This window comes from Opisthocomus hoazin, chromosome 1, assembly GCF_030867145.1.
Source record: "Opisthocomus hoazin isolate bOpiHoa1 chromosome 1, bOpiHoa1.hap1, whole genome shotgun sequence".
Classification (NCBI taxonomy): Eukaryota; Metazoa; Chordata; class Aves; order Opisthocomiformes; family Opisthocomidae; genus Opisthocomus; species Opisthocomus hoazin.
In genome coordinates this window covers 121,737,137-121,759,315 of record NC_134414.1, presented here as the reverse complement: position 1 = coordinate 121,759,315, position 22,179 = coordinate 121,737,137, and the positions used below count along the sequence as shown (strand labels likewise).

General features: G+C 37.6%; 1 protein-coding gene across 4 annotated transcripts in view; it reads right to left on the bottom strand.

The window, feature by feature from the left end:
* Positions 1 to 1,994: 1,994 nt before the first annotated feature.
* Positions 1,995 to 22,179, bottom strand: part of CADM2 (cell adhesion molecule 2) — a 756,516-nt gene continuing 736,331 nt past the window's right edge. For all 4 annotated transcript variants that reach the window (XM_075434116.1, XM_075434124.1, XM_075434130.1 and 1 more), the window contains 2 exons: positions 11,129 to 11,254; positions 1,995 to 9,569 (listed from right to left, as the gene is read on the bottom strand). In XM_075434116.1, coding sequence (XP_075290231.1) covers positions 9,451 to 9,569; positions 11,129 to 11,254 — 245 coding nt within the window. In that variant the 3' untranslated portion in view covers positions 1,995 to 9,450. The remainder of the gene's footprint in view (positions 9,570 to 11,128; positions 11,255 to 22,179) is intronic.

Sequence of the window (22,179 nt, the reverse complement as noted above, 5' to 3'; positions counted from 1 at the left end):
TCCTCTCTCTGCTCCCTCCTTCTTTCATCCAGCCACCTGGCACAACCGGGAGGATGTGCTCCCCCCACAGCACACCAAGCAGGGATGGTTACTGTCCTTACCAGCTGACATGGGTGCTGATTTCCTGTAAGTTGCCACAGAATAAAGAGGCCTCTTTCTAAACAATCTTTCTGGCTTGCTTAAAAACACTCTCTGTCTTCTTTTCTTCCTGCATGCAGCTTGCAGAATCAATAAGGCCCTAGCCTCTTAGCCCTGAGCAGCAGAGAAGCTATTGCTACGAACTCAGCAGGAGCAAGAGCTAGAGCAAGTAAGTAGCCCAGAGCTAATCAAAAGTGCCCTCCCGTGGTTCAGGATGGTGCCAAGTGCTTGAAGCAGAACCAGAAGGCAATGTAGTATGACTCTTTTGTCAAGCAAGGAAGCATCTTCATTATCCCCACTTGATTATCTCTGAATTTCACTAATTGCACTTACCTTTACCTTACACTTACCAACAGAGCTTTGACAAGTTTTTCTCTATAACACTACTTCTGAAAAAGTGTGTGTATCTTCTTATAGGTGCTGGATGACTATTAAAAGGAGTAAGTAGACCCTCTTTCACGTCAGCGTATAATGCTGTGACAGCGTGGTATGGAGACTCTGTATTCAATGAAATTGTTTGTAGTATTCAATGACATTTCAAGCAGCCTTCACAGTTTACAAAAGAAATCATGTTTGTTTCCACTTACAGCATTCTTACTGCAAAAAACCAACCCAAACCAAACCCAAACCAAACCAAACCAAAAACCCAGACAAAAAGGGACTGTTGTCTTTTACTACTACAGAAGGTGGGGAGGATGGCAGGTATTTTGTTGGCTGTTGATGAAAGAGATCTCTTACTGGCATTTATAGATTTAGGGCTCTTATTTAAAAAAGAGAATCATGTGAGGGACATACCAGGTTAGGGTGGTCACTGTAAGAATCTACTCTCGGCCAGGGAAAGTGCAGTTTTTCCCTTTGTGGAAACTTCTGGCTGATGAAGAGAAACAGGGCAGTACTAAACCTACTACAGCTTGAATGCAGAAAGTGTTCAATCCAGTGGCAGATTGTGTCATTTGCTGGACTGTGTCATTTTGCTTGGGTACACTGTAGATTTCCAGCATGCTTTGCCTTAAATCGTGGGTGTGTGACTGAGGACCATGTGGAACTCTGCATCATCACTGTATTTAAAAAGTATGTTATTGCACATTAAAAATTCCTTAAGGGGACATTTTTTGGTTTAGTGAAAAGAAGTAATAAAGACAAGTAAAAATCTGCTGAATCCAGTAGCGCTGTGCGTTTGTCGAATGTGTGTTTAGTTTAGGTCATAGGAGAGCTCTGCCATCAGAGATGCAAAACAGCATTGGGATATCCTCTGCACGGAGGTACCAAACTCTGTTAGTGTCTTTCTCTGCATCTGGGACTTGTTTCTTTTTCATAAACACAGACTCTCTCAGACTTTCCTCTTCCCTGTGACATTTGTCTCTCTCCGTTTGAGACCAGTGGCCTTCTTGCCCTTTATAACACCAGCTGAAACATGATAAGTGGTGTAGAAAACCTTGCATGAATTCTCTAGCTCCTTTAAGAGGGCTAAGCCGCCATTTAAGTCCCACAGGCTTAAATGCTTTTTCAGCACTTGACCTCTTCATAAGGATAAATTTCTCCTACAGTGAGGATAGCATCCAGAAGTTGTTACTTTGTCAGTCAGCAGAAACTATAAAGCGATACACAGTAAATAGTACATAAACATCAAACAAAATAATAAAATTTGTAATTACCTGTAAAATACCAGATTTTCTCTGGTAACTGTTTAAAAGATCAGAATACTTAGAGAAGTATATGATTATAACAATTTTGCTAGAAACAGCAAAATCTGCTCAGTGAAAAGTCTGTGTGTACAGCCACTGGTCTAAATCAACTCCACTACCAAACTGGGAAGCACCAGGAAATATATTAAATGAATAGACAATTCAGAAATGTCCAACAGATAACTAAAACTGAAATTTTATTTTTTTCAATAATATTCATCAGACATTTTTCTGACAAGACTTTTCTGAAAGATGAAGTGCAAATGGGAACCCTGTAAGAATGTTTAGAAGAGTTGTACATGACATTTTTTAAGCGCCACTAAGTACACATTGAATACTTTGTAAGTATATAGGCATAGCAACATGCAAGTGTCATGTACCTAACATTACAATATGCATTTTGTCTGCTTGAAGTTATTAATGAGGAAATTAAATAAATGTGTCTCATCATCAGTGCAATATGTTTAATTCCTTACGATTTTGTTTATAGATTAGTGGTTGTATTTCTGAACCATTCAAATATATCCTTCCCAAGGCCCTAAACTGCCAGTGTAAAAGCAGAGTACACTGGAGTTCCTAGGAGAATACACTTCTACTGACTGTGAACAGATGAAGTCATTACAATTCTTTCACAAATTATGCCTTATTATTTATTCTAGGAAACTTTTGGCTGAACTGAAGGTTTTTTGTAGTCATTAAATATCTAGGCTAAAAGTAAAGGATGCACAATGAATGCTTTATAGTTCTGTCGGAAAAGAGCTAAGCAACTCAAACGTGCATTAAGGACTTGAGCCTTGTTCTTTTGAAATCAATAGGCGTATTGCACACAACTTTTACGGAAGCAGGACATATATGGATCTGGTAATCCAAGAGTTCACTTTCTTGGCTCACTGTTTAGGCAGAGGCAGATGATTGTAGGTCATATTTGCATATTCATATGGAAGCTATATAGAAGTATAAGCAAATCTGCTTTCACTGAAAAAGGACAACATGTGCAACTGCATATTTACTAACATTAATCAATATGCATAGAAATGAGAGAAAAAGGAAGTGATAAAGAATTCAGTCCAGCAATTAAAGATTCTCCTTCTCTTCATAATCAACATAAACAGTTGATGATAATCATTATCATCTTATTTACAAGTTGTTACTTTGAAACCCCTCCTTTTGAACCTATTATGAAAACCCTTCAACGATTTCATTGTAGAATAAGGCTAAGAAAATGAGTATGTCCAGAAGGAAATAGCATCAGTGAATTTCAGCACTATGCATAAGGAGACGGTAAGGCTGTCTGTAGTTTGTGCTGAAATGTGAGATTGGAGCTCACACATGAAACACTGCTGGCTTGACTCTGAACACGGGGAACACAGGGAAAGTGCTAAAGTGCTGACCCCAACAGGCTTGGCTTTGCACCTGAAGTCTTAAAAAAAAAAGAAATAATAATCCTTGAACTTCTCTTTCATAGTAACACAGACTGCTCCTTTTGTAGGAGACACTTTTTTTTCCTACCTCCTTTCCAATTGGACTGCTGCTTTTAGCCCAGCAGAGAATAAATGACTTCAGACACAGAACATGGAGGGCAGATCTATGGTAAACACTGAAGCCATGGAGAATTTATTTTTGCCATCTACTGAGACGCTCCGGAAGCCCCTAGTACTGTAGAGTCATCCTATCGGCTCCATGTCGTCTTCCATCTTGCTGTGAGTACATCAAACATTGATGAAGAAAATGGACATGGCTTGGCAACAAGATGATTCCCATATGCTGGAAGAATTCCCTTAAGGGCTGCTGGAAGCACACAAAGCTTGAAGCATCCCAAGAATGTGGAGTGATACAGAAGTGTGCTGTTAAACCATGTTTGTACCCTTATTTCCTCCTGAGTTATAACAAGTGCAGAGTGCAGGGTTAGATTCATTGATAGCGAGAAGGAACTGTGCTAGCTTCTGCTAATGCTAAGTAGACAACCCTCACTTGCTTTAGAGTTACTAGGTCCGCTCTGAAAAACCATGTAGGCAGTCCCACTCTCCATAAGAGTTTCTACTCTGTTCTGTTGACATCAAAGGCTGCTCTATCCATTAATTTTCTCTTACTGTTTGCAATAATCCTTCCCTGTCCACCATGCATTGAGTGTTTTTAATGTAAACATGCCCTGGCAATATCATGTTTAAGTAAGAGACATGTCAGAATATCTCAACAGTATTGGTATTGCATATTTAATTCGAAAGCTTGCATGTGCTTTTAAAAGTTTGTCTTCAGACCTGCATGCCTTACTGGAAAGAATTGTGTTGCAGTTGGATTGCACATGATTATCTAGTGCTGACTAAATTTTGATGTGTTATAGCAGTTTATTTTTAAGCTGTTTGGGTTGAATCCCCAGCCAGTGTAAATTGGCCCCCATTTAAGGCAACAGAGTGAAGCTGATTTATACCAGCTGAGGCTGCATCCTTATGCCCTGTTAAAAGTTCAAACTATCCCAAAATCAATAAAGAACAGGGCAACAACTATGAAACCAGGTAATATTTTTTTTCTACTTTTAACAGAAAAAAATACAGTGATCTCATTTCAAGACTACACCAAAGATTCAGTAGTATTTCAAAATGTATACAAGTATCTCATAGCTAGTATTTAGACTAGGAGGTAGATGTTATATTCTAGGAATACTGTAGCGTGGAACGATGCTAACGGCAGTTGCTAAATACATCTATTTGCCTGTTGCACAGGTCACAAAGGAGGGTTATAGCAATGGCACCCACAAGATGGCTTACAATACTCTTTTCTTCTTTTGCTATTCTATGTTATCCGTCTTTCAGTGCATTCCTTCTGGAAGGGTAGGATGGCAAAGTGGCGAGAAGTAAAAAGATCAGTAATACAAAACTTCATGTTTACAAAACGTTAGCTTTATCATTAAAGGCATCCTCTGTACTTGGATGGAAGCATTTTGTACTTACAATTTAAGATTACCTGGTGTTACTGAGCAAGTAGTGGAAATTCCAGGTGAGGTGATTCAGCAAAATAGGGGTCAGAAGAATGCAACTCGCTCTCTCTCTCTCTCTTTCTCTGTTGTTCATGCTAAAAATACCAGGGCATATGGCAGCATATTTCAGCATCTTAACATACTAGGCTCCTTTGAGGACAGAAAAAAAAGAGGAAACTTGTGCTGTTGAGCCAGAAATAGATTAGAGAACAGTGTTGCCAGACGTACAGAGTGCTGGCAGCAAAGCTATTAGCAGAGTCAGTGTCTTACTTTGCCTAAAGGTGTTTCAGTGATATTTAATGGGCCTCAAAAGAAACGGAAAGCAAAGCTAGTGAGAATGAGGAGTGGTATAAGCAGTTTTATAAATTAGTTTCCGTTGCGAGTAGAGGAATTACACATATTGCATTAGGATACCCGCTGCTTGTATATGTACCTTTCAGTTTTCCCTTGTGACTGTTATGGGTCATCCCCCTACTTGAAATAATCAAAATGCATATTGTAATTACACGGTTTTCCAATATCCATACACAGCAAGTACAAGATACTTACATGTAAGTACACTGTATTTACCTATATTTTTGCATAGTTTTTAGTGTGTACTTTGTGCCACTTAATAAAAAGCATTACTCATTATTTTTGTAGTTTATTTTTCTCTATTAGACAGCTTATTCAATTAAAGTTGAAGTAGCTGGATTTTTGGTATGTTCATCACAGGTTACCAGTTCCTAGGAGTGTAGAGATTAGACACTTAAAGGATTCTGGATAAGCGGTGGGGGAAGCTGCAGTGTGAACATGAAGTTTTAAATCGCCTCCTTAATTAAGAAATGGAATAGCAGATTTATGGTGCTAATTTATTAAACTTACCTTTAATTTGAATGGAATTGTAAAGGTAAGAACTCCATTTTCCTTTTGGTAACACTTTACAATAAGTGGCACTAAATTACACTATAACCGCTATGTTACAGGGAATTACATGTAACTACACTGTAACTGTTGAAATAGCTACTGTACATGTGTGTACATGGTAACTTCAGTGCTGTTACAATCATGAATTACATAATTACAGATGATTCTGTCCTTTCTTTTCACTGAAATAGTTATATATATATATAATACTGCAATGAAAATACACAAGATGCTAACTCTCATGTCTTATTTAGAAAAGTTGCTTTTCTTCATGTATTCCTTTATAGCGGGAATCTCAGTGCAAGCCGAACCATCCCTACGTAACATGGAAACTTTTTCAAGTGTTCTAGTTTAAATTCTGAGCCTCAAGTTAAACATCAGGTTCCTTACACTGTTTCTTGGTTTGTCAGATGACACTAAAAGAGTGGGAGGATGCACCTGTTGTTTTCTGATGCGCTGCTTTCTTGTTCAAATCATGAAAATGTTCTTGAAGCTTTATAAAACCAGAATTTAAAAACCCCTACATCAATAAATTTAAAAATAATCAGCAATTGATACTGTAAACAGTACACTGGCAGAAACTAGCTACCTGGTCTTGAGAAAACTACTCTGCAAGTGCATGTGCGAGAGGGTGTCATGCACTTTTTAGCGAGAGCGGTTCCCATTCAGAGCCTCCACTTTATGCATCGTCTGGATACCTCACGCCATAATCAAAGGGGTATTTCAGAATGGTATCTTGGACAAAAGGAAGGGATGACTGGCTTTTAGCCTACTGCAGGTCATCAGCATTGAGCCATGGTTCTGCTTACAAAAATGAGGGATGCCTCTTTACACCTAGCGTAGTAATTTAAACCTGTGAAGACCCCATAGGCCTGCAAAGGGCTACCCTAGGTAGAATGCTCAGTGTGGGAGTTTTCACACCTGCTTTGCACAGATGCAAGGGACATCACCAGGTGTGAGATAATGGAAGATCAACTGTGTTACAAATGAGCACAGGTGAGAAGTTTGAATTGAAAACCAATGAAATAACCTATATTAACAGTACAATTCACATCTCTTTTTGCAGAGTTTAAATGCTCTTTCTATGCCACTGGACAAAATGGTTTGAAATGGCTAGCCCAAGGGCAATCTTGCTTTTGAAGGTCCTACCTGACCTTGGTTGGGTAATGGTTCAAATAACAACCCTACTCTTCAAGCAAGTTGGAGTTTGGAAAAATGAAAAACAATGTAAACACCCCGCTGGTGGGGAATTCCACTTGAGCAAATAAGGCCCTCATCCAGGGAAGCACTTATTTTTAAGCATGTGAATAGTGCCTTAAAGTCCAATGGAACTCCTCCGATGCCTGAAGCTGAGCATGTGCTTAAATGCTTAGTTGAACTGGGCCCCAGGTCCTGAAACAAACGCTTGTCGTATGCAATACTGTATTGTAGCTAATGCAACTTACTGTTGTGACAAGAACCCACATTTTTGGTATTAAACGGAAAGACTTCCTTTTCCAGCCTTTTACATGTGCATGTTTTGAAAGACATGAATATCTTGTAAACCTATACTAGTTTTCAATGTGTCTAGTAGCACCTACCTGGTTCTCTCAAACTACCATATTATATTAACATATTATTGCATTTTTCCACAGATGGGTATGGAGTGAACTGTAAAACCAAGCATGCAATCACATCAATGCAGACTTATTTCTTTAAAATGTCATACTGTATATGATTTATTATGTTAACACTCAACCACATCATATTATTTATGTCTGTATATTTTCAAAAAAGTGCTGCTTTGATTGACGTCACCCTTTTCTCTTAGAAATTAGCAAGATAAATGTTTCAACAAAAACAATTAAAATACTCTAATATTGTCCTCAAAAGGTTTATACTCTTCTGATAAACAATCTGGCACAGCACCTTTATCTTCCATTTTACCATACTACATGATGTCATATTCCAAACTCTCCCTTTCCCACACAAAAATAAAATCCGAGGAGAAAGTCCTTCACAGCAGACCATCATGCTTTTAGGCTTCACAAGTACACCAACCAGAGAGAAATACTCTTTTGTCAAAGGTGCAAAACTTAGGAGCAAGACAATCTCCGGCTAGACTAACTTGCGTTCTCCAGTGTACAATCATTTCCAAGAGCTGTTATGGCAACCTTTTTTATTTCATTGGAAGAGGAAATAAGCCGATGGGCTTACAGTGTTTTGTTGTCATATTTAAGAGCATGTAATTTTTTCAGCTGTCAATTACACAAAAAAATTCAGAAATAATCCAAACAGAGACCTTTACTGTGGAGCTAAAAGCATGGCAGGAATTCTCTATCATTCACGGTGACATAAGTTTATACCTCACAAAATGCATAGACAGGAATTTAATATAAAGTATTAGTCCATTTACTGTATACACAAAACATATATATTTTGTTTTAACACTTCTATTTTTTTTTTTTTCTTTTTTTTTTTTTTGGCAAACCAACTTAGAGAAGCAGCTCTGGAACTGCCAAATTAAAATTTGAGAATTTCAGCAACTCAATAGTATTTTTTAAGGATAGTAATCAAATGTGGTTGTAATTTAAAACCTGAGGCTGTGCACTGGTTGTTAGCTTAAAACTACCTTTCCATATAACATTGTGCTTCCATTGTATAACAAAGAAAAAATTAACAAGAACTAGAAAAGTTTGCTGCTGAACAGTGCTAGGACATACAGACAAAAAAATACTGATACATGTTATCTACTCAGAATATTGATTTGAGTCATATCTAAAGGGATATAATGAACATTAGAAAATGCTTACTTGTGACTGACATAGCTACTGCCAAAAAAGTTAAATATGTGTCAAATAATGTTTAATTGAATTTATTATATGCACTATATACAGATACTAAAATGCCTTGCAGTTGTACCCCATGAACACTTCAAATTTGAGTAGGCAGGTGAGTTCACGTGAAGCAAATAAATTATAAAAACAGAAATTACTCAGAAAGTTCTCCAATCTTTGCGACCCCAAAAAGCAGTAAAAGGGCAGAACAAATTTGGTTGAAACAAAGCACTATTATCTAACTTTGCAAAATATGTATAGATATTCAGCATCTTTTTACCACTGAAACATGGCACTGTTGTCAAGGTACCATTTAAAACGTAACAAAACAGAGCAAAACAAAACATTAAATTCAGTGGACTAATAGGTTTTTTTCCCACCAAATCCAAGCATACAAGAAACTACACTAAAAACATTTCAGCTTGTGTTTCCTAGGGCATATGTTTCAAAAACAACTTGCTTTTAGAATTATAGACATATATAAAACATTCTTTGTAAACCCCTAATCTTAGACTTAACATTTTATGTAAGTAAATTAGGTCCTTACCTAACAGTATTTGTTATGAATATTGTTCTATGACACACTAGTAGGGATGTGATAAAAGAAAAGAGGAAAAGAAGAAAGCTGCAAACACTTAAAAACTTGGATTAAGATGATGATTAACATTGTTAAGGCTGTATATTCAAGCACTGTATGTTAAGAGAGCAGTGGATATGAATTTTAGGCAATAAGAAATGTCCTGCTTTACGCATGATACTGTAATTATAGAATGATGATGTCAACAGCTGATTGTTGGCATAAACTGGCTACTTCTAGCAGGTGAGTTAATAAAGCTAGCAGAAGATGGCAGAAATGAATTCTGAGAAATGATAGCCAGTTTTCTCCAGCAGTCAGCCTGATAAGTAAAACTCCAAGATTCTAGCTCTGCATCTAAATGAAATACTCTTTTTTCTCCTCTGCATTGACTTGGCTGCCTTCTGCATTGATAATGGCTGTGTCGGCATCAGGTGCATCTTCAGCTCCTTTTGCTTCATTTGTTAAATATGTTCCTATAGGAGTCAGTGCAACAGAAAAGGAAAAAAAGGAAAGATTAGAGTTGTTTTAGCTTTAGTCTGCATTATAGGAGCTACATTTCTAACAATGCTCCAGTTGCTTCATGAATGGACAAATATTTTTATACAATTTTTGTATACATCATACAGGTATGCTCAACTTTCTAATTTGTGTAAGAAATATATACAGTATTAATACTGAAAATGCACATACACAAATTCAAGTATATCTGCAACAAATTAAGGAAATATTTTAATAAAAATCCACTTTATCTAACTGCAGTAATATGCAATATATTTTGCAATTATAGAATAAGTGATAAAATCTTGGTTATTTCATGGAACAGCTATACATAAAAAACAAACCAGCACTGAAGGCTTAGATATTAATAAATGTTTATTTTAAAAAAATGGACGCTGATTATTTCTATTTTTACTTGATTGTATCTATACTTTAATTTTACAGAATTGTATCATAGTAATTTCCAAGAATTACAAAATTTAGGTAGTTTTATTAACTGAACCCACTCTCATTACAGTATCACCAATATTTTTATGCTCAGAATATGAATAAAAAGAATTGTGTACAATAGTCACCTTTCCCTTTGTGAAAAGCATTATTTATGTTGGCGTAAGATTTACAACTTCATTCAGGAAAGTAAAACCAAAGGAGATGCACTTCCATTGGCTTGTTAAAAACATCTTGATTTTTCCCCCGCACAGTCAAATCAAATTAAAAAGTTTCCATCACCTTGTGTCTGCAAGCCGTATGATTATGATGAGATTTAATGAGTTGATACCAACACTAATCCTCTTTTCACTTTTCTTTTTTTCTGGGAGGGGGAGGTGGGTAGGGAATCAACTGAGTTTTCACTGTAGGTCTACAAGCCATTTGGAGGTTAAATCTCAAGAAATTATTTTGGAATTAACTAAGTCAAAATAAGATCATAGAGAAGCTTAGTCAGAAGTCAATGTCACTCCATCCCTGTTGTCTCTGTTGGGGGGGGGGGGGGGACTGAAAATGAAGGGTGTAGAATTCTTAGGTGAAATCTCTGAACAAAGTAAAGCTTGGCCAAGGAATGAAATCCTTATTCCAGTGGGATCATTGGTAAAAGAGTCACTGATCTGAAAACTCACCACTAATTTCTAATATTATCTTTTAAATGCAACTTAAAGTATTAGCACAATTTATTATAACGAAAAATCTTTTTTACTCTCTCTCTATATTCTGCTGAATTGATATACGATTTAAAACTACAATATCATGTAATCACGTTTCTAGAGCTAAAGGCCAAAACCAAGGGGCAATCTTACCTCTTATTCTCTCTAAATCACTGACTTGTGAGATGACCTTAGGCATGTAACTGGATGTGCTTTGCCTTAGCCAGTCCACTGGAAAACTAGGTAAAACTTACAGGGACTTCACTTGTGACTGGACGGTGAACTGACCTTTCTTGTCCAAATCATGTAGCAGATGGGGGAAGGCAAAAGGGAACAGTACTCCCAGGTGAAATTATGCTCCCAAAATTGACTGAACTTCACTAAATCTGTCTTACCTTTATGCCTTGCCAGGTATCGACCAAGGAGAATTATAGAACATAGTGTTACAAAGACAACTACAGCCACTATTCCTCCTATAAGAGCATGGTCAGGTCCGGTCTGTCCAGCCAAAGCATTTGGATCTAGAGGGAGAAACGAAAAGCAAAAGTGTTCCTACACAGGCAAAAATAGACAGAAAAATACACAACACCAAGTTTTATACCGATCATCCAGAAAATAGGGCATTTCCCTCTTTAATATTCAGTATGGTTATTCCCACTTTTACTACCAGTATCTTATCAACAACTTAGTGCTGCTTGTATTCCCAGACTGTTCAAGCCCTGAGGACAACACAGCTATGAAAAATATTACCTTATTCTTCTTTGGCAGAGGTTATTAAATGGGAAAGATTTCTGGTTTTGTCCTCGTCATTTTACAACTGAAAACCTGGCCATAGCTATTTATAGAAGGAAAAACAAGGAACTGTGACTTGGGGATCAGATAGCATCAGCAGAATAGTGTCTGCATAATACATAATTTATAGAACAGATTCTCAGTGGGGAACCCTTATATATTCTCTTCCTCTCATTCCTATCCTATTGCACCAGAAATACAAAAGGTAGATAAAGTGCACCCATGCCAAGTTCCTCTGCACATGGCTGAGTCTGCATGAATTTGGTCAGATAAAGGTATCAGGCAACCTGAAAGATCATCATTCAGCTCAAGCATCAGTTGGTGAATTTACTATGAATACTCGATTAACACCCAATGTGAGCAAGCTGTAACAGATATAGCAATGTATTAGTAGGTTCATTTTACTAACTGTGAGCAGAGCGCTAGGAATACTGCCAGATTCAGACTTTATGTGCTGGTCATTTGCCTGTTCTGTTGCTTCACAAAAGTTGCAAAGAGGCAATCATGGGAACTGGCACTACTTAGGAGTAATTCCCTGGAGCTTTTGAACAATGAACTAGCAATCTGCGACTGTTGACTCACCTCAACTATGCAAAAGAAGGTAAAAATTCAATCTAAGGATCATGGTAAGATTTCTATTTTAATGAAAATGCCTCTGCTCCTAAGTAATAATAATTCTCTGAAGATGCTATTAGCATGTACTGTATGTTGCAATCAGTCTACTCTCACCGCTTCAAGGGCATTTACCTTGTAGGAGCTGTTTATATTCTACAAATAGTTTGCAAACAACTTCTTTGCTTTGCAAAAGTGAAAGGCAGAAAAAATATTTACACAGAAAAGAGGGCAAGTCTGTAAAAGTGGCAGAAGGGCCTCTGATAATGCCGAGGAGGCATGATTCCGTGATACCATAACCACATTCCGTCGACCAGGATCATTGTGTAACAGTAAGATATGTATAGATATATCTATCTACATACACAAAAGTGTACATAAATACAACGTTATACAGATGAAAATAAAAAGAATTATGTTTTCTCCTGGTTTTATAAACCGTGAGGCATACTGAAACTACACTTTCAGGTTTGCTGGAGCACTGAGTGTTATGGCCACTGTTACAGAGATGGTTCTGCTCTTAACTGCCACTGAACTCATCAGGCATGGGTTTGTCACTGCTTGCTGGCTTTCTGAGCTCCCACGTCTTTCTCTTCTGCCTGCTAAAAGTACTTCGGGGAAGGCTGCCACAGCACTTCCGTGGACATACAGGCAAACATTAGGAATTGGCCCCAAAAAAGCTAGAAACACCTTATTAAGTTAGTGATGCCTGTCCCCTCCTCTGTCTCCGTGATCCTCCCAGCATGGTGCTGCTGTTGGCACTATGCTGAGTAGGCAGAATCAGTCCATGGGGACATCGGCTCTATTTTGGTGATTAAAAATGACCACAACTTCTGTGCACCAGCAGCCTCACAGGGAAAAGCAAGGCTGAAGCCTTGCCTCCCCAAAGCAAAAGGCTGGAGCATGCAGCCATCCTTTCCACGCCTTGCAGGGCTCTGTTTTCCGAGGGGAGTAAGGAGGAGATGACTGCTCACTTGAGAAAATGGAAGGTGACAGCTTGCTGCAGGATTGTCAACCTGCTTGAGCCATCTAGCAAATTCCTCCTTTTGTGGTGCCTGTAGCAATGTAGCAACCTCCTCCCTGCAGCAAAAAAGGCAGCACCCATTTGGGCACTAAGGAGCAGCAACGTCCCCAAATGCTGTGTGTGACCTGCAGGAGATGCTCTTCCCCAGCACTGGGCCAGGAGCAGCAGGAACATGTTTTCCCACTAAAAGATAACTCCTGCTAGTATACTAACAGTAAAATTAAAGAATGAAAGGAGATATTTTAAGGGATAATATACTTCCTGATGCACAGTATAATCCAGAGAAGGGTTAGCACAGCACTTTATCTAGAGGCATTTTCTGAAAAGCTGATTGCAGTGTACAGCCTTAGCTCAATACCCAGTTTTACAACGTATCTCCTCTGTGAGCTTTAATAAACATTACAGATAAAAATCCTTGCAATATACTGAGATAAATATGTCTCTGTGTCTTCATCCTCAGGTGATTTCCTATATATAGCTACTCACCCCTCCTCTGACTTACCTGATGTGACTACATGAAGTCACCTAAACCCAGCAAAAATACAAGGTTCCCACCTATTTGTGTTAATTAATGAGATTTTACTGCTGCTATAGGTTGGAATTTTTAACTTTAAAATTAATGTAGGTATTCATTGGAGTGCAAATATCTGTGATAATCTCTTAACCTTGGTATCAACGTCAGATTATATTGATAAGTATTGCTAGACATGTTTGTCCACAAAAAACCTGTACATGACCTGTTATCATTATATTACCACTGAACAACTTATTTGTTAAAAAGCAAAAAGGAAAGGAAGGAGAGGAAGGAACAGATGGATGGGAAGGAAATAAAGAAAGATCCTGAAAAGTGGCCAACAATTTCCTGGGAAGCAAGCATCCTGTCCTCTCAAAATGAAAATCTGTACAACATAAACAATATTTTGAAAATGAAGTGCACCTCATAGAAATACTCTCCTCATAGAAAAATAATGTCATCATTAAATATAAATAAGCTTTACATTATGCATACAGAGTAATGCACTATACTTATGCCTTTCATGAAATGACCTAAGCACCATGAGTGAACTATAGATCTGGGGCAATCTACCATCATATAAATAATTATTATGTCAAAATGTGCCTGAACAGTATCTGAAAGATAGAAACACAGCAGTTTGGAGTTTATGCCATTTTGCTTTTTAAGTATTTATACAGTGAACATGCATAATTATCCAAGCATTCTTGGCACCTCCCATTCTGTTAGCAACTCCCATTAAAGTTTCCGAAAGTGCTATGTGTGTATTTGGGCACTGACCACTCTGCAGTTTGCGTTCCAAAAGAATAAAACAGTATTCAGATTATTTTTAGATTCCCAGTATAAGCTTCATGGGCTTTACCAGGTAAATCCTATCCTGCCACACACATAACTCCAGCAAATGAAATCTTCAGTGTGCAACTGCGCAATAAATACTTATAATCCAGCTGTTTACATAAAAAAAAAAAAAATAGATTACTCTGTTCCTGTTTTAAATATAGAACTTTTTTTTACTGCATGAGCATAGGCAGCTACAGTAGTCATGGCCTGAAACAGTGAAATTAAAATTTTGTAATCAGACTAGATCTACTGCAAAGATCAGTTCTTTTTCTGTCTATTTGATCCTTTGATGAGACTAAGTAAATCTTACAGCAAGATAATGACACAAGATCTCATAATTGTCTTTTCTTTGCTTTTGTCCTAAATTTCGGAAGCCTCTTCAAAATACTGATTGGTGATGCTGTGAAGTTGCACCCATTTTCGACTTCTGGGATTTGCCCATTACTGTTTGTTCACAAACCTACAGAAATAACATAGTTAAAATGACTGAGAGGAAAAAAATGTATCATTCATTAGGAAATGAAACACATCAGATAAATCTTAGACCTATTAAATAAGTAGATATGTGCTTTTTATGACCTATTGACAAAGTTTCAGTGTAGAATATTCTTATGTGAATTCACACGTTAGTTAAGCAGAGAAATTTTGAAAGTTTTTCATGCTTTTGCATAAAGTATATGTTAATTATTCATCTCATTTCATTTTCTTCCAGCATAAGTTTCCTTCTTATTTATGCGTAGTTGACTTGCCTGAGCAGCTGCAGGAAAGGGTCAGATAACCCTTTCCTAAGCAAGGGGAGAACAAGCACATTGTCTTGAATGCTGAAATGGCAGGTTTTGGGGAATATATTCTGAAGTAGCCCCCTTTATTTCAGAACTTTAGTAATGTCTATTATTGGCTCAGGTGCTGAAGTTTTAAGAAAATCGTGGAGTGTGACATGTACCCTGCTTTGAGGCACCCAAAATAATAATCTGTTTTGACCATTTCTACTGAAAGAAAAAATTGGAAATAAAAGTCCTAATTTGCTGTGGAGCTTAAATAGCAGTCACAAAATGAAGATGTATTAAACAGATGTATTATTCATAAATTACTGCTCCTTAAGGCTGGGAAAAGAACAGGGATGACCCATTTCTCATAGAAGTACTGAAACCACCAAACCTACAGTCTCTTTTACTGATTTCATGAATAATCAATTGCTGAGGCAAAGTAGAACCACTCCAGCAAGGGATCCTGAGGCATGGCTCCCTGTTACAATTTATGCAGCAGAAAAGTCTCTTCAAATGACTCCTGCTTCTTTCCCCATATTCAGGGACTTGTTATGACCCCCAGTACAACTTGCCAACAATTTGTTCTTTTGCAAAAGCAATTGTTTGAAGTGATCGGCTTAATAGCAGACCAGTAAAGCAATGTGCATTTTAGCGTGGGGAAATCCAAAAAAGCACAAAAATTTAAAAAAAAAAAATCTCTGTCATATTTGAAGGGCTGCTGAATTGTTGCAGATGCGGGCAGGGTGAAAATGAATGGTGAGAGCCAGTGAACAAATCTGGAGAAAATCTAGTAAGGAACCATGAATCATGAGACATCTAAACCTGCACTACTTTTAAATATCTTAGCCAGAGGAGAGCAAACTGCAGAAACTATGGGAAGCAAGTAGTTTTGCATTTTGTGAAGTCCATCAATGAATGTAAGTTAAATTAAAATATTACTGATTGAAATTTCTCTGTATTTCAGGTGCATTTCCTAAGGAAAAACAGCTTGTGTGGCCATGCTCTTTCACTCTGTCCAAATTACCTAAGAACCATGGATCCATTATAACAAGTTTCAAGAGGCCATAAGGATCTCAAAATTATTTTTTTCCTATTACTAACTTGAGAGTGCAGGTTGCTGCAGGAGCTTAGAACTTATTAGACATCAGAGAACCTATAGGAAAGGTGCCTCTAGAAAAACCCCAACAGAGACAAAAGCTTCAGTCAAAATCTGTGCCCAAGAATCAATAATTCTTTAGAGTTTCCTCTCCATCGCGAGTACTTTGTCCAATATGGCACAGCTCCTGTTTGAAGCTTTTCACATGGTTAGGTGGTATTTATAACAGCCGAGCCCTTCCCACCTCATCTTTTTCCCCTCCCCCCCACACCCACTCTTCCTGCTTCTCTGCCTTGTTGTCTCATAACGGGTCAGCTCACACTGCAGTATTTGCATAATTCAGCTAAAAAGGCAGTCAGCCATGAGGTACAATCTCATTGGAAACCAGAGCAGATTTCTTTCTGCAGCTTGTGGAACAAACGTGGTTTTTAAAATGTATTTAAGCTAGTATAATTCACCAGATTTAGCCATAGAGTCTATATAATTTTTAACTGTCCCACAAATGTAAGCTTTGGAAAAAAATTAAAAATTAACACCCCTTTCCCAACTCTCCCCCTCCCCTCCCCCCCCCCCCCCAAATCAATGATATGTCTAACACCAGTGGGAGAAGAGACTAAATTAGGAATTTTCTCACAATATGGATAGGAGGTAGGACTGAAGTGATAGCTGACAAGGTATTAGCTTTAGGAAAAGTGGCAGTAGTGCTGTCTGTGATAAATGCTGGTAAGTAGAATTTACCCATTTTAGCATCTTAATTTGGGCACCCCAGAGTTCAATTTCCCTTGCCTGGCCTGGAGTGCTGAAACAGGTACATTTAATCTCATTTTGTAATATACTGCTAACCACTAAAATACATGTACGTGAAACTCGTAAAAGTATTGTTAAGGGGGGGAAAAGAAAGTTTCTGCATCTTCATTTAAATTGCAAAGAGTAGTTGCCCAAAGGGGTTGGTTGTGAAATTCGTTGAAAATGTGTTTTGTTATTAACCAGTTCTGAACTTAAAATATGTGACAGGCTTCTTTTTCCTTCAATGCCTGAAGCAAAGAAGAACAAAACAGTGTACTAATATGCAGCATATATAAACTGCTATTTTAATAGTAGAACATCATCAACCACAGAGAAGACAGGCAGAAAAAAAATTTACTTGTAAACCTTCAAAGGAATTGATAGTCTTTTCTTCCTCTGTTACTGCAGTAGTACATTTGGCCCATTTTGCCCCCAAGAGTTTTTCAAAGTACTGAATTATATATACATTCCTATTAAGAAGAGCCCACACCCCAGAAGGATAAAAGTCCCACACTAACGTTTCAGCTGCTGAACCTACAGCTTCTTTTGAAGAGTTCATGTTGTTCTCAAGAATCTTAGACTTCTTTCAGTGGAGAGAAAAAAAACAAATGTCTTCTGATGTGTATTTGTAAGTAGATGGCCCTTGTCAAAGGTAAATAAAAGCATTACCTTTACCTATTTATTTGTTAAATGTATTTTTTGCAATGCTAATGAGAGCTGTACACCTACAATGTTAAGATGAAAAGCCTGACAATATTTTTCAGGGTCCTTAGAGCCTCGTTCCAGATTTGTGCCTTGTGTCATTGACACAGATTTTTTTAAGGATTTTTTTCTTTTCTTCTTTTTTTCTTAATGCTGCTTTAAAAGCTGCATTTTCCTGAAGGGAACAGTTGCTCTAATTAGAGCACATAAAAGACTTTTCTTATTGACAACATTATATTTTTGTCCATCAATAAACTCATTAATTGCTTCAGACTTTGTCTTAGGAAAAAAAACCTAAAAAATCTGCAAATTTTTGCCTTCATCCTACATTCTGTAGAGATAATTAAGTGAATTCAGGGTTTGAAGGAATACTTGCAGCCTGTCCAGCTATAACTTCTGGCTACTGAAATGGGAGGCTGTAGGGAAAGACAATCAGCACAGACGACTGTAGAATTTCCCTGTTTAAGTTTCTCTCCCCAAATGCAGCAACAAGCAGGTGACACCATAACTCTGCTTCCAGCATTTTCATTTTCATCTTCTTGGGAAGTTCCAGAATGCTCAGTGCCTCCATTGCAGGAAACAAAAGAAAGTAGATTGTAGTTTGGAAACTTCAGCCTATCAGATACTTTAAAAAAAAAAAAAAAAAGAACCTATCCCTACCTAGAAAATCAAGATTTATGACTTTCTACTTTGTGAGAAAAAACACATTTCGTAAGTGTCATCTTTCCTCTGATGACTTTTCATCAATAAATATAAGAGGATCCCTGCTTTTCTTGGTTTTCTTCATCAAAAAAAAGATAGGCACCAGCCAGAGTAGGGGTGTGCATGCATGCACAACTCCTTTTCCTGTCATCAAAAGTTATCTGTACAAATAATGAACCATTCTCTAATTAACACAGAGACTGGAGGTGCCAATGTACTCTTCCGCTCCCTTCCTTGTATATACACAAGGAAAGGCCTTGTAAAGCCACAATTATAATTGTGGCTTTTGGTCACTTCTTACAGACTTTGGTTTGAAGAAAAGAATATGAACATGATTTTGTGGGAAAGGAGCATGGAGCACATACTCAGCAGAGTTTTCTGAATGTAGGCATCTACTGCTGCCTGCCATTGCAGGGCTTGGGGCCAGGCACTCAGATGGTCTCTGGCTATTTCGTCTTTCACATTCCATGAGAAAGCAACACGTTATTACCACAACTACACATTGTGAAGTATGGTGAGATTGCTAAGAGAGTAATTTCTGAAAGCATTTAAGAAAGTTATTCTGCTAGTCTTAAGGAAGTCCCAACAGCTTAAACTTACTAGAAAGTAGTATAAATGTTTCCACTGTGACTTTTTTGCCACTTTATTTTGGTGCTATCCATTATACAAACTCCCTCACAGATTGCTTCTCAGAACTAATCAATCAGTACCACTGCATAGCTCAAATAACAAATACTACCGTGAGTAAGCAGTGAAAGAAAGACACGCTTTCAGCTGAGAAATGGTATGAAACAAATGGATAACTTCAGTGAGGTGTGGAGATGGAGACAGAGCTGTTCCCATTGGCAGAAGCTGGGGAGGAGAAGGCTTTCTCACCAGTAAAGCAGAGCCACAGACATAAAAGTTAGCTGAGAGCATGCATGGTTGTATAAGGATCAGAGAGGCATGAACAGATTCACAGTTGCACAAGTCACCTTGTACTGAGTATGTTCATGAGAGTTTTAAAACCAAGAAAGGGAGCTTTAATTTAATTGAAGAACAGCTCTAATTAAAACTCACTCTGTGGTGGAAGAAAACCTATTGTTCAAATGAATTCTTTATGCTTGTCATACTAATTTTTTCTTACCAAATCAGATTAGAATAATTATAAGCCTATAATGACATCAAACCACCCCAGTCAACCAGCCACTTACAGCCAGAATCTGACACCTTATTCATGCTGAATAGCAATTTAATCTGTCGTGGGACTACTCAGTATGAGTAATTGTAACAGAATTTCCTCTTTGGCAGATAATAGCATATTTTATCTGTCAATATATCTCCAGAAGATTAGCCAGGCATACTTGCGGTTAGGGTAACTGATCCAAGAGAGGCTGTTGACCGACCCAGCTCATCTCAGAAACAGAGATATGAGAGACATTAGCAGAGACTGTTGTAATGCACAGAGTAACAGAAGAGTAAATTATTGATAGGAAGGTGAGCACCCCTGTTAATATGTGAGGCATCTTTTATAGCTGTTTTAATTCTAGCATAAAATCTTATGCAAATTCTTCGGGACAATGGCAATATCCATTAGCGAAGTTTCTGTCCAAGCAATAAAACCACCTCCAATTTGTTTGAATTTTTGTCCATGGTTTAATTGAATGCTATCCATTCTTGCTGCCAATCCTGTACTAATGGAAACAACAATATTTTCCCCATTTAATAGTGACTTTCTTGATGGAATTCAATATCTTAACCAAATTCTCCTCTGGGAACATTAGGACTTTGCAGTTTTCAGATTTCTTAATGTTAAATACCATCCAGCTGTTAGTAAGAGACTGTTTGCTCTTAATGCCATTGATTGGTAATGGATTTGCTAAGAGTAAGGTTGATCTTTGCTTTCCTAAAGGCTTTTTGCACTAATAAAAAAATAAAGCTACACAGTTTTTGGTTTATGGTCCTATTTTTTTTAACTTGGCAGCATGCATTCATTTCCAGCAGCACTTCTGATCCCCACTGCCAGCACTGTTAGCTGCAATACATCCGGATTCTACCAAGGGGGTCCCATGCACACCAGTTTGCAACTGACAGATTCATTTCCTACCTTCTCTTGAGACAGCAATGAGGACTGAAAAAAATCAGAGGTCCACTGTAATTACTATGTATATTTCAGACTAAATAAATGTGATAAAAGCCTCCATCTGGCTGTTAATCAAATGTGCAGAGGCAGGCTGATTTTCAGTGACATATTACAATATGTCTCTTGCAACAGTCCCTAATGCCATCCTGTAAATTACTTACATTTGGGATTACTTGACTATGGCAGACAGAAATATTTCTCACTGCTTAAGTGCTGCCTACTGGGAGTATGGAGGACACAGTCTAATCTTAAAGTTGTTAAGCAAGGCATTAAGAAATAATGGGGCCATGTTTATTTTACTAAATGCCAATTGTGCTCACACTATTTGAAGATGGCAAACACAATTTAATAGTAGCCTGAGCCTGTTCCTGATGTTGGAAAGCTGTAAAAAGTCTAACAGAGGGGATATAATTGTAAGCAAGTGGTGTGCTGAAACAGTTCTTGAGGAGAACTTTAAAAATCCGGTAAGTCCTGCAAAATACATCAATAGTTTCAAATTATACTCTATCTGCAGAAAAAATGCAGACCTCTCTTGGAACAGAAATTCAGATATTCAGGGCCTTTCATTAAAGAAAAATCCCAACCAGCTACCCAAAAAAAGAAACAACAGAAATTTCAAGGGAAAAATAGAAAATGATGCTGTCATTTCTCCGTTTACTTTACTCCTCTCCTTGCAATGGTGGTTGCAATATGTGTAGAGTAAAAATTTACTACATTGGTGAAAGTCTTTTAAAAAACTTGTGGTAAGAAAGAAAGGCTGTGGAAAAATGTGTGGGACATTCACAGAGCAACTAATTCTGCTTAGAAGGGCTGTTCTTTCTTATGATTTACAAATCCTTGAGGTTTACATTTCATAGAACAACAACAAAATTAATTCAAAATTGAAAATACCAGTGCTTATTTTTTTAATTAAAGATAAATCTCCTACCATAGCCAACCTATGGATATCTCTGGTCTACTGTATCACATTTGTACTTCCTATTGAACATTCTTTCTGCCTAGAAAGTGTACCAGGACACTCCATGTAAATCAATGTGCTGCCCAGCAAGGAGAGCTTTGGCCCTTTAAATTCATGTTCTGAAGCCCAGCAAAAAGCCATTGCTGGTCTACTGCTCTTAAAGGACAGCATCTTTGTACTGCAGTGGTTGAAATTGGTTTCCTTCTAGCCACTGGTCTGGAAAAAGTTCTTGGAAGCATTCATGACCCTAGGAAACATCTTATGACATTTTATGCTGTAGAAATATTCTTCTCATCTCCTATTTGATCACTCCAACAACTAACTTTCCCCTCCTTTCCCTACTCAGTTCTTATTCTGTTTTAACTACATTAGATTTTCCACATAAAGCCTTCACCCTAAATCATCTCATTAGGCCACATCACTTGGCGTTCACTCTCACTTAATTGAAGTGGTTCATTAAATGACATTTCCTCTTAAAAGGCCTCTAAATACTTTGTCCTCTCTTTAGGAAAGCAGGAACACAACATGTGA